Raw genomic sequence first — 12,219 nt, 5'->3', positions numbered from 1 at the left:
GCTCTCGGCACTGCATCGTCACTTTCAATAAGGTGTCACCGGCAGCTATTATACTTTTTTACCCCTAGGAAATATGAAAAAAAATTTTGAAGACAGCAGGAGAAGAGACAAAAACACCCATCACCCAAAAGTACCAAGAGAGACTTGGATCAGTAGGAGCACTGATGATTAAAACCACAAACTATAGTTGCAGAGCAACACAGCAAAAAGAGGGGCATCATAGCTCCAAGATATAGAGTGAGGGCTAAGGCAGGAAGAATGACATCAAAAACAGGAACAAAGTGATATCAGCATTGGCATGAATACCACCCTGAAGGACCAGGAGAGGTGCAGCAAGTGTGTAAAAAGCATTGGATTGGCACAGAAAAACCAATAGTAAATACTATAAGGGAATTTCAAAAGAACCTTGAAAGCAGCCAGAGCAGAGGTAGAACTACCCAAAGGTACCAAGAGAACTCAGAGCAGCAGCACTGGCATTGAAAACCACTAATCACTGGTGCAGAGCAATACAGCAAGAAGACTTGCATCTATACCCCAAGGCTCCGTGAGGGGGCAAGATAGCTCAATGAGAGGCATGAACACCCCAAAGCACCTAAAACAGAGCAAAGGGAACCAACAGTAGTGGTATGTACACCAAAAAGCATCTAAAGAGGAACAAAGCATACCAACAACAGTAGCATGGGCACCACAATGCACAGAAAGAGCAACAAAGCAGCATGATCAACCCAAAGCTTAGAGTGTGGGGTTTAGCAAACAATTGTATCAAAATCCCCAAGAGGAAGAATGTGGAATTCGGCAAATAGCACAGTGGCAACAAAACCCACGAGAGCTAGAGTGAGAGTTTTGGTAAACAGCACGTGGTATCAAAATATAAGAGTTAAAGTGTGGGATTTAGTAAACCATACTGTGGCATAAAACCCACAAGGAGGTACAGTGCAGGGATGGCTGGCATAAATACTCCAATGCACTGAAAATGGGCAAAACAGTACCTGCAGTGGCAGGAGTTCTCCAAGGCACCCGGAGATGGCCAGAAGCAAGCCAGGCAGGCAGTAACAATGGCAGACTAAAACAGCAAGGCACAGAGCCAGGAATTAGTCGAGTGGGAGGAGAAAACTGTAACTTTTACTTTCTTCATATTTGTTCTTTCTGGGCACTAAACACCCCAGTATAAACAAAAGAGAAACTGGGTGGGAGAATCAGGCCAAAACCCAATATGTTACAAGAAAGTAGCAAGTGCAGAACCAGAAGAAAGGCAGAGCATGAGCAGCAGGCAAGCCAGTACAGCAACAGCAACAAGAAAGGCACCTGGTAACAACACAGCAAGGAGCTGATGATCAATACTATGGGCATTGGTTCTCTGTAGCTGTACTGTCAGTCCTCCTGTCACTCGAATGTAAATTCTAGGAAATCCAATAGAGGGAGGCTTATTTTAGGAAATACTGACTTTTCCACTATTTCGGATTCCAACCATGAATGATATGGCCTCACAATGTTCCCTGCCAATAGGAATACCAGTTCACTAGGCATGCGGAATACTGGGCAGCACAGAAAATGCTGGGCCACTTTGGCAAGGTCTAGATGGATCATGACTTTGGGCCGCTCATATTCCAATGAATCTGTGGCATCATCCTCAATTGGCTCTGCCAGATAATGTGACTAATATTTGTGTTGGCATCTTCTTTGGTGGGGGAGAATAATCTCATCTGCTGCCAATCATTGAAGCTATGGCCTATCAAGAAAGAACATTCTGATGTAGCCATGGGAGGTACAGATCAAGATAAGAAAGGAAGTGGTAGCAGACAGTGTACCATTCTGGCTGAGTCTACTGTGTGGGGTACCCATTCTTTTCTCTGCTGCATTCCCACTCTCTCTCCCCATCTGGAACTCCCATTCCTGTATTCTATGCAACATCTTCTTCCAGTGAATTAGAGATTTGGACTGAAGGGCATTATTCCTTTTCTCCCATGAATCACAGAGCATGAGCAGAATATAGGTATCCTTCTGGATGAGGGGGTTTCAGTGCATCTTGCACCTGCTGCTGCAAGGAATCCATGAAAACCTCTCCTATCAGCCCTTGTTACTGCCAGAAATACTCTATCTTAATCTACAAGATGTTGACTATGAGGATCACCTCACCCAGGGTGGCTCTTGAAGAACTGAGATCTACCATAGTATCTTTGATGGGCTTCAGGACTCATTCTAGATGCGATATGTGTTGTTAATCATGATGCCCCCGGGGGGGGGGGGGAGGGAACCCACCTATCTCACCTATCTCACCTTCCAGAGTTAGCTCATGAAGGAATATCTTTTGTTACACCAGCTTTTTCAGCATTATATAGATGGAATTCCACTAATGCCTATATCCTGAATCAGTTGGTGTACAGGTGCCCGCTCTGCTTCTCACACAGCTGCTGCCCACCCTTCATGTTTCAGTGAAAATGCCCCACTATTTTCCTGCACCTCTTGATCACTTCTTTAAGGACCAATCTGCCATGTTGCTCCTTGCCCCGGGATGTCTTTTACTGGTTAAAATCTGGTAATTCCCAACTCAGCAAGTGCTCAGATAAGGACATAGTTATGAAGCAGTTATAGTATATTAAATATTTAATAAAGGTTCAGCATTTTATTTAAGAATGTTTTATATGTAGTTGCAATTTTATTTTGAGTTTGTGATATATAGTTGTTGTTTTGTTTTTTTTTTGTATATGTAGATGTAACCCTTTTGTGATTGACAATGGATTTACACTACTTAGAATGGATTATTTATCTGTATTTGTGATATAAAATATTAATTTAGAAAACAATAAAAAACAGATAAAACAAAACTGCACCCTGACAAATACATACATTGTGTAGAATGATCACTATTTTTACCACAAAATGGGCATCTCCTTTCTAACTGTAAATGACATGCCCATTTATATTCACTGTCTTGTAGTTTGCTTATTTTCAATGTTAGTCTTTTCTGCAACCTGACTAGAAAGTTGTTTACCTTCTGATTTTAAAAATCTGGAAATGTTTTGCATTTTGCTTGCTTACATTTCAAAATATATTTCTTAAAATCTTATCAGAATAACTTGTGGAACAGAAAAATCACTACTAAAACATATCATTAGTAGCATGCAATATGGCAGGGGTGGCCAATTCCAGTCTTCAAGAGCCACAACCAGGCCTGGTTTTTAGGATATCAAGTATGAATATGTGTAAGATAAATTTGCATACAATGGAGGCAGTGCAATCAAATCTATCTCATGCATATTCTTTATGGATATTCTGAAAACCAAGCCCGGTTCATGGGTATGAATACCTGATAAATATATGGCTTAGCCATCTATAGACAGGTAGATAGATAGAGATATGGTATTTGCTTACTTGAAAATATAGGATTCTAGTTTGTAAAGTCTGAAGGTGTGTAAACAATTATCCATCATTTTAATTGCCAATTTAATCTCTTTTGGTATGTACTGTAATTCACATTTGTGCAAAATTAAAAGTTTGAATTGACCCAGAGAGGGTCTCGCCAATCCTAATGCCCTTCAAATTGTTCTCATGTTATCTAGTATGAGCTGCAGCAGTCAGGTTATTGGAACAAGAATAAAACAAGGAATTAAGAAGGGCCCCCATAATTAAATAGAAGCACCATATCAAGATTTGCTTTACAGCAGCTAGACTAGGCATCTTGCCTGTTTATCATCATTCCCAACACTGACCAAGTTTGTTCTTTATTTTAGGACACTTTTATGATGCAGTACCTTACTCAAGAGCAAGTCATCTCAAGGCTATATAGATTTGTATTCCTATAAGAAAGCTAGATATTATTAAACACTATAAATCTCAGGTTTGGTAGCTTCCAGAACAAAGGAATGTTAAAGGAGTTTGAATCTGTTTCAAATATTTAAAAAATCACTTAAATCTGCTAGCGCCGCAGGCAACACACAAAAAAAAAAAAGAGTGACTCATCATATATCTTCTGTGCACACAGGGAAATATATCAAATCGGTTCATGCCACATCAGCAAGTGGATCTAAGTACAATACAGAAATATACAGTATAAAGAAACTCCAGTTTTCTCCAAATCAGCAATGCTCAGCAGCAGTGACATGAACTAAGTGTCAGGGAAAGCTCTGGTAGGTTAACAATGAGAGAGAAACCTGAACTGTTTCATTTTCTTTTTTCCCTACCCTACTTAACACACGACTTGAATAATCTTAGAGCCGGTTAACCCTTAGCCCTGCAGTTTCTCAAACAAATGAGGGGGATGGTACAGTATATGCCAAATGAATTTACTAGGCCATGTAAAGAAGGAAGAGAAAACAAGGGAGTTTACAAATCCATCTAACTATGCAAGCCATTTTGCAGCCTTTACTGCATAACAATTGTAAAACTAGAAGGCCGCTTACCTATCCCACTGTTATCAGAGAAAGGCTGTGACCCTACAGAATTCCTGTAATGCATGCAATCTAAAATCAAGCAAGCACTGCTATAAGGGAAGGAAGCAACACTCTCTCCTGAGAGCTAAACAGACTGCAAGGGAGAGGATTGTGTAAACAAAAGATTTGTACAGCACTCAATACTTCCTGTAGAGTGTTGCCTTCATTTTTACCCAATTGTTTTTATTGGCATGAAAATGTACCCCATAGCCTATTTGTTATAATTGTATCTTAACCGAGGAGCTCAAAATGTGCCAATCCTCATTTATTTTCCCTGGATCACAGTGTTATCAAACCAAAAATGACAGCATCTTTCTTAGCTCCAAATATGCTGAGCTTACACTACACTGTGGTTTGATTGCTGGCATCTTTGTATCAGCCATGCTAAATTACTGTTTTGTCAGCATGACACATGTCGATGAGATGACGGTAGCTCCCCCTCAAAAGGCTAAAAAATATAGCCTCTGGCTCTTTCAGCTGAGAATGAATAGGACTGGCACTATAGAGAACTGGGTGAGTTGCCCAAAGATCCTCCTACAAGAAAAGTGCCAGTTCACGGTAATCAAATTCATCATGATGAAAATTAATAACTGTAATCTGAGAACTTTGGTCTCTCTATTCTACAGATTCCTAAGCTGCATAATGCCTGAACATCTGACGATATTTGTCCAGCATACCTTTTTTTTTCTTTTTTTGCAAAAAAAAAAAAAAGATACTGGAGCCAGCTTCAGGAATATTTGTTTCTGTCTTCTGGCATAATTGTTTTTTATACTTCTCACAGGAGAGATCACTCTTTGACTCTCTCTAAAAATTTGAGTGCTTGACTATCCCATTCCCTCACCTAATATCACTTGGGAGTTCAGACTTCACTCTCGAGCATAAAATCTGTCCTTGAAACTCAGGCAAGGCCAAGGCAGAGATTACAGGATTGGTTAGGGTGAGGAAGTTGAATTTGATGCAGTGCAGTGTAGGAGAGGAATAATGTGAGAAAAAGAAGAAATATAATAATGAAATGAGTTGCAGAGGATGAGAAGAAGAGAGGAAAGAATAAGTATGATAAATATTGAAGAGCAGTATTGGTGGGAAAAAAGAAAAACAAGACTAAGGACAGACAGACAAAGAAAGATTAATGTATGCAGAGAAAACAAAACCCATCAATTTCAGTCAAGCATGTACTTTATGAATCAAAAGAATTATTTAAAAGAATTTCTGCCATCTCCCACATTTGCCCCTTACTAATGGAGTTGCTCTTAACCTTTATGGCCACAGTGGTCTTCACAGACCAGGTAAACCAGTAATGCAGGATTAATGGTCTGAACTGTAGTGTGGCCAGTGTAGGTGGGAGTGTGTGCGAGGGGAGGTTTGGCAATCCCCAGTGCTATAGAATTGGTAAAATCTATATGTCCATGTGACACAGATTCAGAGGGAAAAAGAGTCCTGAGTTGGTCTTAGCCTTCCTAGGGCTGAGGAAGTCAAAAGTGCCTCTCCTTGCGGATAGTGCTCAGAAGGGGCTTTCCCCGTCAAGGGGAAAGGCCCAGAGGTCTGGTGGAGTTAATCCGCAGCGTGCAGTCTGATGGTGCCCAACCCATCAAAGAAGCCAGTGGAGGAATGCTGAGAAGCTGAAGTGTTCCTGTTTTGAGAAAGTGTTTGGGACTCAATGTCAGGATTCCTGGGTCTTCAAGGAAGGAAGAAGTATCTTGAGGCCTTGGAGGGATATTTTAAATTGTTCCAAAGAAATCTTAAGTGCTCAAATGACCAAGGAAAGAGATTGCTTCAGAAACAGAGAGATAGGAGAGGATTGTCCTCTGAGGTATTCAAAGAGAAACTGCCTGCCAGAGGAAGGTTCCAAAGAGTTGCCGACTGAGAAGGAATCAGCCAGAGGATCATCTGAGGGTAAAAAGGAGAGAAGTTTCAGAGAGAAGGCTAGCTGCATCCTGACACAGGTATCTGGAGAGGATAAAGAGGGAAGGGCCCCTGCTCCAAAGAGCTTGCCTGCCAGGTGTGCAGCCTTTCACTACCAAAAGAGACTGAGATGTGTTTTTGTGCTATTTCCAACAAGAGGTTTTGGAGTCAGTGTGCTGTTTTTGGTGTCTGTACTAGACTGATGAGTGAAAGAACCCCAGGGAGCCTGAAAGAAAGATTCCTTAAAATAAATTTCACATGTTTTCTAAATAACTAAGTAGAACACATTCTAAAACAGGGGATCACCAAACATAAGAACATAAGAACTTGCCATGCTGGTTCAGCCCAAGGGTCCATCAAGCCCATCATCCTGTTTCCAACAGAGGCCAAAACCAGGCCACAAGAACCTGGCAATTACCCAAACACTAAGAAGATCCCATGCTGTAGCCCCCCTTTCCATCCATGCAAATCAGTTGGGCACCCCGTTCCCCAGTCCATTTATATCTCATAGACAGAGGTAGAGAGAGAGAGAGAAAGGTATCTATAGATAGATGGATAGATATAGATAATATAGATATAGATGTACTGTATGGTCTGGCCAACTAAGCAGCTCTTTAACTAGTGCAAGTAATGAAACAACCTCACTCCTAGCCAGAGTCAGAGACACACACATGCTCATTCACACAAACAAATTTTTACATTGCAACAACTTTATTTGCACATATTCACTGACATACACAAAGACAGATGCAATCTCTTTCTCAGACACTGTCTCACAGATATACACTCTCTCAGACACAAAGATAAATCCACACCCTGAGAGTGAGAGTATGTGTGTCTGTGTCAGAAAGAATGACACTCACATATACACACTCTTGCTTAGAAACAGTCAAAATGTGTATATAGGTGCGTGGTGTCTCTCTCTCTCTGAGACAGACATGCGACTGATGTGCTGCTGCTGCTGCTTATATGCTCAAACAATGAGTGACCACACCCTAACTTTGCCACAATATAGTGTAAAGCTCCTGCTTGCTGCCAGCCTATCCCCATTCTGCAGCAGCCCTCTCCCTTTCCAGTTCCCATTCTCTCAAAACTAGCTCATTCCACAGTCAACTGCTCCTTTCACAGCTCAGTCCAGTCACCTCAGATAGAAGCCTTCCCCAACACTGCACAGGCATTTCCTTCTGGCTCACCCCCTGTGCCTATTGACTGTGCTACACAATCTGATGCTTTTATGGCTCCCCAGGCTCGGCTCTGCCTACCTACTACAGGGAAAAGGGGAACAGAAGCGATCTATACTGTTCCCTGAGCTTATAAAAAGAGACAATTAAACCCTTGCCAAGACTGGAGAGAGCCACTATCCCAAAGCAACACAGCTCCAGATGAGAATCCTGTTTTCTCTTGTGGAGTATTGCAACCAGAGCTGGTGCAAGAGTATTAGGTGCCATAGGCAAACCTTACAGCCTTGCACACACCCCAGGCCCCACCCTCCCCACAAACAATTTAAAATTATACATTTATAGTATCAGATTCTACATGAAAAAGTACATTCAAAGTACAGTCTTCTAAGGTAAAAATATCATGTACATGTGGAACCAACCAGAAAACTCTGCAAAAAATGACACCTGCATATTAGATCTATTGTAAAGCGTGTTGAGTGTAGGTTCAGCCGTCAGAAAGCTTTAACTAAATTGAATTACAATACAGTCAACCTGTCATACAAAAACGATACAGAAAGTAACACCTGCCCGAAGGCAGGAGTTAATTTCAGCCGGCACCAGGAAAGTGTTCAGAAAAGCAGAAAAAACTGCTTTTCTGTACACCCTCCAACTTAATATCATAGCGATATTAAGTTGGAGGCCCCCCCAAAAAAAAAATTAAAATTCTAAAAAAAAAAATTAAAAATCTGTCCACAGGTTGGAAGACGGATGCTCAATTTTGCCGGCATCTGTTTTCCGAACCCGTGGCTGAGAGCGGGTTCGACAACCAATGCCGGTAAAATTAAGCGTCGGCTGTCAAACCCGCTGACAGCCACCATTTCTGTCAATAAGGAAGCGCTAGGGACGCGCTAGTGTCCCTAGCGCCTCCTTATTACCACAGGCCCTCATTTAAATACAGAATCACGCATCCAGGAGAGTGGCCTGGGCGAGCGTCGGGAGAGCGGGCACTCGCCTCGGAGCACTGGCTCTCCCGCAAATTTTACTGAATTGGCCCGTGTGAAAAGGCAACACTGCAAATATTACACCAGGCCCTACAACACCAATACACTTACTATTAGGAAAATAGAACAAGCCAAGCTGTCATAGATTCCTACACAGAATCTACACGCTAGGAGAAAACCTCATCTTAATCACTCAAGCAGAATATTTGCTGAAATCTAACTCGTCAAAATTTGACTAATTAGATTTAGGTCTTCGGGTTAAGTAACTGTTTAGCACTAAAAATCAGCACTAACCAGCGGCTAAGTCATGTCCGTCCTGGGAACACCTCTGGACCACCCCTTTACTTGTCTGGCTAAACTTGGCTTCCTTGTGAATGTAGGGGGTTAGATTAAGCCAAGCAGCAGGAGGAAATTTTGAAAAGTAGAATTTTAACCAGCTAACTGCCAAATTCAGCTGGTTAAACCTTTTGAAAACTGACCCTTTGGCATAAGACAACGTTCTTTTTTTTTTTTTTTTTAAATACAGAAACACACTTGAATCTGAATAATTGTTTTTACATTATCCACGCCAATACCAACTCATCATTTCATTTCAAAAACAGCTGACTAGGTTAAACCCCTTACCTTTCTTTTTCCTCCCTTCTTTAGGGTTACTATTCGACTTGGCTTTTCAAACATCATTTTCAATTCATCCAGAGGGATGTCAAAGCGTTCAATCTTCCGAGCAGCGTGTAGATCTTCCTTTAAAACAGCAGTCCCACTCAATGCTCCATCTTTCCCAGCGGGTGAAGAATTGTTCAGCATGTCATTCATCTTGCAGCAGCTAGCACTTACCAGCCTGACTGAACAGGGGATGTCAGAAAGTATAAACAGTGGGCAGGGAACAGACAATGTGCCCGTGGTATGGTAAGATCTGGACTTTCCACTGTACAAGAAACTTTCCCCTTCTCCTTCAGATGCTTGCTGGATTGTCCTCTTCCTCCTGCAGGGAATGTTATACTCTAATGGCCAGAAGCTCTGGTCTGGCTGGTGAGCTTGCGAAGTCTCTGAGCAGCACCTGTGGTCTTGGGAATTTCATCTCCGGCTCTGACCCGAGTTTCTAAACCCAACATCACAGACTTCAGACTGGAGACGTCTGAGAGTTCTGCCGGTAAATCCTAAGAATCTTCTAGGAGGAGGTTTCCTTCCTGGCTGAATCATAAGACTCCCACTTCTGTTTCCAAAGCGTCAATGAAGCTACAGCAACTGGGAAGACTGCCACATGCAAGGTTTTCTACAAGACAAAAGAAACATATGTCAAATATAAACCTAAAATAAGTTGGAGTGTATGATCTGTCATAGTTGCTGGAATTCAGAATTTATAAGAAAGTGCTTTAAATTCAGTAAAGCATTGCTTCAGTCGTAAAGATCAGATCACATGTAAACAATGACGTCCTAAAATTAACTTCCATTCTTTAAAAAAAAAAACCAAAAAAAAAAAAACTGGCACAAAAACTTAAAGATCGTTGCAGACTGTAAATGATACCAGCAATTTCTCAAGGGAAAAAAATTCCAGCAAAGCAGGAAAAAAAAACAGGAAAAGCTCAATTGCCTTACATCCTTCTATGGAAAACAGACCTTGCAATTAAGTGCCATGTGGGAAAAAAAAATATTTTTGTTAAATACTGGAAAATCATAGGCAGGCTTAGAGAATATAAATTTGATTCTATGAAACAATTCCACATTTTCTTAACAATAGCTGTACTGTAATCAGCCATTGCATTTGTTGTTAATAAGATTAAAATGACAGAATCTGTACACTCAATTCCAAATCTGTTTTTAGGAACTGCATTACAAGGCACTACATTTAACACTGTTCTATCTTCAGAGTAAGCTCCATTTACCATTACATACTGTCTCCGGTCAGTCAACCAATTTGTAATGCATTCCAATAATTTGGCACCTACTTCCAGGCTTCTCATTTTTGTTACGATCCTGCTCGCAGACCCCATCCTGCTCGCAGGCCTCTCACTTACCCCAGGCTGTCGCTGCTGTCCGTCTTTGCGGCCTAGTGTCACCATCGAGTTGCTGTTCCTTTGCGGCGTGGAGCCGCCGCTGCTGAACTTCCTTTCACGGCCTGTGCCGTCACTGGAGCTCTGCCTCTGCAGCGGGGGTTTCCCCGCTGGGATTCCCCTCTGCACGGCCTGGTGCCACTGCTGCGGATATGGCCAGGCCCTGCTCTCTCCTCTGCGGCCTGAAGCCACTTTTGCTGTCGTCCACCGCCGCTGGGACATCTCATGCAGCAGGAAGCCGCCTCTGGGTCTGCCTCTCTTCGTGGCCTAGTGCCGCCATCGAGGCCTGCTCCTCTGTTCTTCGTGGCAGGGATACCGCTGTCCATGGTCCTATTTCTTCCCGGGCCCGCCTCTAGGCGCCGGCGCACACCTCTTTGCTGTATTTAAAGGGCCAGCGGCGGGAAAAGCCTGCAGCCCCATCGGAAGTCCTCTTTAGTCCACTTCCTGCTTCAGCCCTATAAAAGGGCTCAGTTCTTGTTCCTCAGGGCCTTTGGATCGGATGTCATGGTTGTCCATGTTCTTCCTTGCTGGTCCAGGTCTTCCGTGGTCTTCATGTGTCCAAGATGGTTCTTTGTTCCGTGTCTTCATGTTCCTGGTCTTGTTCCTTGTTGGAGCTCCTTCGTGGCCTAGTCCTGATGTTCCAGATGTCCTAGTTCCAGATGGTCTGTCATTCTGAAGTCCTGATGATCCTGTATTCAAAGTTCCGAGTCTTCCAAGTTCCGAGTCTTCCAAGTTCCGAGTCTGCCAGCTCTTCGAGTCCTCCAGATGGCCACCCTGAGGGTAAATCCATATAGATCTGTTTCCTGTTTCCGGTCATTGGAGCCTCATTTGGTTGGATCCCCTTCTGGCGCTTGTCTTATTTTATTTATTTTATTTAAAGGTATTTATATACCGTTTTTTAAAATAAAATTTTATCAAAACGGTTTACAACATGTTAAAAATAAAATAAAAATAAAATATAACTAAAATAAACTTAAATACATAAATTTGACTAAATAGCTAGATGATAACTAGCTAAAAACAAATTATTAATTAAAATTAAAATAAAATAAAGGTAGCGTGCCTTGAGCAAGGAGGGCAGGGAGGGTAAAAAGGGGAACGAGAGGGGACGAATCGTAATATCCTTAAAGAACACTGATGGGAAGATAGGGGAAGGGAGAAGTTAAAGTGACATGTAACTGATGAGAGAAATTTGGGAGATGAAGTTTCATTTATGATCAGGGGGTTGCTTAGTGGAAGTATTAAATGCTTGTTGAAAGAGGAATGTTTTTAGAGCTTTTTTGAAATGATGAGGATTTGATATTAAACGAAGAGGGTTGGGTAGTGAGTTCCAGAGTGATGGTCCTGCTACTGAAAAAGCTCTTTTCCTGGTGATGTCTAATCTGGCCTGTCGTGGTGATGGAATGTCTAAGAGATTTTGAGTAAGTGATCTTAAGTGTCGGGTGGGTTTGTAAATACGGAGTAAGGTGCAAAGCCAGGTGGATGAGGAATTATTAATTAGACTGTGAATGATTGAGATTACTTTATATTTTATCCTGTACTTTATGGGTAGCCAATGAAGAGAATGTAGGATGGGTGTAATATGATTGCGAATGGAGGTACCAGATAATAAGCGAGCAGCACTATTTTGAACTAGTTGTAGCGGATGAATTGATGAATCAGATAGACCTAGATA

The 12,219-nt window shown here is 41.9% G+C and overlaps 1 protein-coding gene across 1 annotated transcript in view; it reads right to left on the bottom strand.

Moving 5' to 3' along the window:
- XIRP2 (xin actin binding repeat containing 2) overlaps window positions 1–9,598 on the bottom strand; it is a 356,476-nt gene extending 346,878 nt beyond the window's left edge. The window contains exon 1 of the mRNA XM_029605670.1: window positions 9,118–9,598. Coding sequence (XP_029461530.1) covers window positions 9,118–9,306 — 189 coding nt within the window. The 5' untranslated portion in view covers window positions 9,307–9,598. The remainder of the gene's footprint in view (window positions 1–9,117) is intronic.
- Between the last annotated feature and the right edge of the window lie 2,621 nt (window positions 9,599–12,219).

Source organism: Rhinatrema bivittatum, chromosome 6, assembly GCF_901001135.1.
Source record: "Rhinatrema bivittatum chromosome 6, aRhiBiv1.1, whole genome shotgun sequence".
Lineage (NCBI taxonomy): Eukaryota > Metazoa > Chordata > Amphibia > Gymnophiona > Rhinatrematidae > Rhinatrema > Rhinatrema bivittatum.
Note: the sequence above shows the minus strand (reverse complement) of the source record. Positions and strands in the feature narration are given on the sequence as shown.